This window comes from Galeopterus variegatus, unplaced genomic scaffold (assembly GCF_000696425.1).
Source record: "Galeopterus variegatus unplaced genomic scaffold, G_variegatus-3.0.2 Scaffold629, whole genome shotgun sequence".
Taxonomy (NCBI): Eukaryota; Metazoa; Chordata; class Mammalia; order Dermoptera; family Cynocephalidae; genus Galeopterus; species Galeopterus variegatus.
In genome coordinates, this window is record NW_007726740.1 from 8916 (window position 1) to 14115 (window position 5200).

At 43.8% G+C, this 5200-nt stretch overlaps 1 protein-coding gene across 1 annotated transcript in view; it reads left to right on the forward strand.

The window, feature by feature from the left end:
* Positions 1-3188, forward strand: part of MYCN (v-myc avian myelocytomatosis viral oncogene neuroblastoma derived homolog) — a 5929-nt gene extending 2741 nt beyond the window's left edge. The window contains exon 3 of the mRNA XM_008570771.1: positions 1676-3188. Within this exon, the coding sequence (XP_008568993.1) occupies positions 1676-2280 (605 nt within the window). The 3' untranslated portion in view covers positions 2281-3188. The remainder of the gene's footprint in view (positions 1-1675) is intronic.
* Positions 3189-5200: the final 2012 nt, after the last annotated feature.

Here is a 5200-nt window from a genome sequence, read left to right on the forward strand (position 1 = left end):
GGGGGGGGGGGGGGGGGGGGGTTGGTCACCCCCCCTCCCTCGCTCCATTCAGCAGCTGGCAGCAAGTGCCACAGCGGTTGTGTACATGGTCAAGGGCCCTCTCTCCAGTGTGCAGTGAAAACTGGGTCCAGTTTTGTCTTCTAGCCCCAATTCTAGGCCTAATTTGAGACCTTAGTTCCCAATTCCAGGCCTAATTTGAGATCTTAGTTGTGTTCTGTAACCCAGTGCCCTTGAAGGGGAGGGCGGGTACTTAGCAGCCTCTCCAAGAATGCACACTTCCTGGAAGGAATCATTAATTAGTTCCATTGTGTGCCTTTATCTCTCTTAAACTGAGGGGAAGGGTTAAAGCTGAGTCTTTACCTGGGGCTCTGGAAGTATCCAGCACAGAACTCTACACAAATACTGAAATAGCCCTTGTCCTTGGAGCAGGGAGCTGGGGCACCCTTGGACCTTGAAAACCAGTGTTTTCAGAATGCAGATGAATAAAGAGTCTAAATTTCCTCCAGGGCTGAGGACTGATCCTTCTGAACCTCCTGGAAGGAAACTTGGTGATAAGCCTGCAGTTTGAAGGGCTCTGTCCCTTTAATGTCTGTGCCTTGACAGCTTTCGGTGAGGAAGCACTTCCTTCCAACAGCTGTCTTCTTGGCAGAAAACCAAAACATTGGCTTAAAGGGACCCACAGACTGGAACAGCCTCACATTTCGGCTTTAGAACAAATCCCACAATTGTTCAGCTTTCCGGTCCCCTTCAGATCAAGCAGAAGATGTGTTTTGATTTTCATGCTTGCATTTTAAACAATAATTTTCTATCCCAGCGTGGTAGTAAATGAGGAGAGAGGGGAGAAAAAATGCACACATGAGGCTACACGTTTTTGTTGCTGCTGTTATTACTGGTGACTTTGAGGAGAGCTGCTCCCACTTTTGGGGATTGTAGCTGCTGTGGATTCTGACTTTGTAGTTAAGATTTGATCTTCGTTAGGTGAAAAATTGCTCACTGTATAAAACTCATGTTCATTGCAAGAAAAGTTATTTTTCTTCCTCAGTTAATTAAATTGTTCCTCAAGTTGGTTTAAGGACTGAAAATCAAACACAACTATGTGTAAATTGCTAAATGGGGCTTCTAAAATGAGGAGCCTTAATTCTTAAGTGTGGAGATGGAAGTGCAAATAAGTCTACAGGAAAGACTGGTGATTATGATAAAAGCCACCATTTACTGGGCATCTGTCTACTAGGCCCAGCTCTGTGCCAAGTCTACTTATTATCTGTCAAATTCGAAAATGCTATATTATCATCCCCATTTAACAGCTAAGGAAACTGAGGCTTAGAAAGGTTAAATAACTTGTCTAGGGTGTGTGCAACTAGTTAACAATGGAGCCCAGGATGGTTTGACCCAAAGCCCAAGTTCTTTATATTTCCACCACCTGCTAAAGTTTTGAATGGAGACTGAAAGCACAGTAGGGTTTGGGGAAGAAAAAGTATTTCCAGATATATTTAAATTAAAGAGACCCTTCCTCCCCCCCCAAAAAAATAAGATATTTCTGTTCACATCTATGTTGATGGGTCCATAATAATAGCAAACCATGCCAGGGCCTGCCATAAAAGAAACAGACGTGTGGATATGTTAATTTAAGTCACATGTGGCTCAGCTGAGAGTAACTCCCATCTTTTCCTCAAAGATGATGAAGATGATGAAGAGGAAGATGAAGAGGAGGAAATTGATGTGGTCACCGTGGAGAAGCGGCGTTCCTCCTCCAGCAGCAAGGCTGTCACCACTTTCACCATCACCGTGCGTCCCAAGAATGCAGCCCTGGGCCCGGGGAGGGCTCAGTCCAGTGAGCTGATTCTCAAACGCTGTGTCCCCATCCACCAGCAGCACAACTATGCCGCCCCGTCACCCTACATGGAAAGCGAGGACGCGCCGCCCCAGAAGAAGATTAAGAGTGAGGTGTCACCGCGACCCTTCAAGAGTGTCATCCCCCCAAAGGCTAAGAGCTTAAGCCCCCGCAACTCTGACTCAGAGGACAGCGAGCGTCGCCGCAACCACAACATCCTGGAGCGCCAGCGCCGCAATGACCTGCGCTCCAGCTTCCTCACGCTCAGGGACCACGTGCCGGAGCTGGTGAGGAACGAGAAGGCTGCCAAGGTGGTCATTTTGAAAAAGGCCACCGAGTACGTCCACTCCCTGCAGGCCGAGGAGCACCAGCTTTTACTGGAAAAGGAGAAATTGCAGGCAAGACAGCAGCAGTTGCTAAAGAAAATTGAACACACTCGGACTTGCTAAACGTTTCTCAAAACTGGACAGTCACTGCCACTTTGCACATTTTGATTTTTTTTTTTTTTTAACAAACATTGTGTTGACATTAAGAATGTTGGTTTACTTTCAAATCAGTCCCCTGTCGAGTTTGGATCTGGGCGGGGAGCAGGACGTGCGGGGTTCTGCCAGGACCTCAGAGAGCCTGCACCATGACGGGATGCCAGGTGGTCCTTGCAGTGTCCTCCACCACGCCTCCATGACAGCGGTAGAAGTTCGTGACATTGGGAGCCTTTGGGCTGTTGAAGTCACCTTGTTTGTTCCAGGTTTCCAAACAGAAAGTCATTCCTTCTTTTAAAAATGGTGCTTAAGTTCCAGCAGATGCCACGTAAGGGGGTTGCCATTTGAAACCCCTGGGGAACATTTCTGTAAATACCATTGACACACCCGCCTTTTGTATACGTCCTGGGTAATGAGAGGTGGCTTTTGCGGCCAGTATTAGACTGGAAGTTCATACCTAAGTACTGTAATAATACCTCAATGTTTGAGGAGCATGTTTTGTATACAAATCTATTGTTAATCTCTGTTATGTACTGTACTAATTCTTACACTGCCTGTATACTTTAGTATGATGCTGATACATAACTAAATTTGATACTTATATTTTCGTATGAAAATGAGTTGTGAAAGTTTTGAGTAGATATTACTTTATCACTTTTTGAACTAAGAAACTTTTGTAAAGAAATTTACTATATATATATGCCTTTTCCTAGCCTGTTTCTTCCTGTTAATGTATTTGTTCTTGTTTGGTGCATAGAACTGGGTAAATGCAAAGTTCTGTGTTTAATTTCTTCAAAATGTATATATTTAGTGCTGCATCTTATAGCACTTTGAAATACCTCATGTTTATGAAAATAAATAGCAATTAAATGATTCAACTCAATTTGTTTCTTAATAGCACTAGTTAAAACTATCCTTTAAGCAGCAACCATAAATACTCCATAACTTATAAACATCTGTACAATCCTGGTTGGGGCGGAAGGTCATTTTCCCCACTTGAGGCAGAGGGGACTGGGTTTGGGGAGGTTAAGGCAATTCTCCAAGATAACACAGCATAGAGAGGTTATTAGTCATCTTCACATTGTAGCAACAGCACTCAATGCTTGACAAAGCATTTTCATATATGTTGGCCGTAAGCTGGGATATCTGATACCAGCCTTTTAGAGTGAGAAGTAAAGTCAAGGCAGGGTTTGCCTGTATTTGGCATTAGTAACTTTTGTCCCATTGGCAGACAGTTTTATATCCTGGTGTAGAGTAATTTGTCTCCAGGAAGAATTTATTCTAAAAGATTCACTGGGACCCCAGTAAGGTTTTAGGCTAAGCACTGCAGCAGAATAAAAAGTTGGAGTTGACCTCTCCCTTCAATAAATTCAAAATCGGATTCACCAAAGTATGGCTGATCAAGTGACAGCTGTGTAGCCCAGGTCAAGTGCCAAGTGCGTGAGAGACCCTGGGGTCACGTTGAGACCCTGTGTGGGTAGCGTAACTACACAGGATGGTGTTTTGCCTACTGGAGCTGCTCTGTTCTGGGACTAGTGGGTTGGAGGGATGCATAATTCAGCTCCCTGTGAGGGAGAAGTTTCTGAGTTAGTCTGACGGGTGGTCATTCCCTTGCTTGTGAGTCACTCAGCTTCTCAGGACTATCACCTCTTTCTTTTTTGGGTGAGAGGTTGTATGCAGTTATTTCTCTAAGGTTTCATTTGTTTCTGGTTTTTAGCTCTGAGCTGAAAAAAGCCTCTTGCTTTACCAAGAAGAAACAGGTTCAGGGATGAGAGAGCTTTGCATGGCCACACAGTTTGTCAGGGACAGAAATGGCAGATCTCAGGCCATGGGGGTCCCCTCTCTCCTTTGGCCATTTAGGAAAGGCAAGTGGGAGTTTAGAACTTGAGGTCCTCCTTATCCTGGTTCACAGACACATGCCCTAGAGCTGTGAGGTTGGTCCTACTACCGTTGACCTCTTTCTGATGTCTGACTATGCTGAAAATCAGGTAAAATGCTCTTGAATTGCTCTTCTAGTCCCCATCTCCAGACTAGAAAAAATGAACACTTTTTGAAAGTCCTTTTTGAATTATCATTCAAAAAGACTCCTTTCCATTTACACTTTGCAGGGCCCCAAACACTCTCACCTCTACATCTTTATGTATCCATGAGTCAAAAGGAAGTTAAATTACCTCAAATTAATTGAGTGCCTGAGATTCTTGAAGCCCAGCTTAAGCACCCTAATTTCTCCATTTGTGTCCCCCAGAAGGGCCTATCTGATGTGTCAGATAAGATGGGACTCTAGCTGTAGAGGAAGAAGATCGTTTAGACACCTGAGACCACTAAACTACAATTCCTACTGTGCTCTGTTTTTGCTCTGGCTACCGGGAAGCTCAGAGCCCAAATCGATGACCTCTTATTTTTATTTTATAAAACCTCTTGTTTTACTTACAGTTTAACCACTTTTTAATGTTCTTTGTTTTATATTATGTAACAAATGTTTTTTGCATTAGGTGGATCATAAATATGTACTAAAAATATTAAAACGTGAAAAATCGCATATTTGCCTTTTCTGACCCAGCTCAGGCAGTGTTACCCAATTTAGCTCTGCCATTATCTATAAAGTAATTGGTGAAGTCACAGAAGAATTGAACCAGTCGTCTTAACAACATGAGAAACCACCTCTGCATGAAGTGTTGAGACTGTTTGAGAAACTGCTCTACATCAGTTATATCAACAAATCGTAGAGTTAGATGGTACATAGAGATCATCTCACTGAATCACTTCATTTTACAGAATGGGGTAGAGGGTCTCATCTGGAATTAATGGCTGAACCCAGGACTAGAGTCAGGGTCTCCTGGTGACAGCCCAGTGCCCTTTCCACACCATTAGCTTTCTCGCTGCTCACACA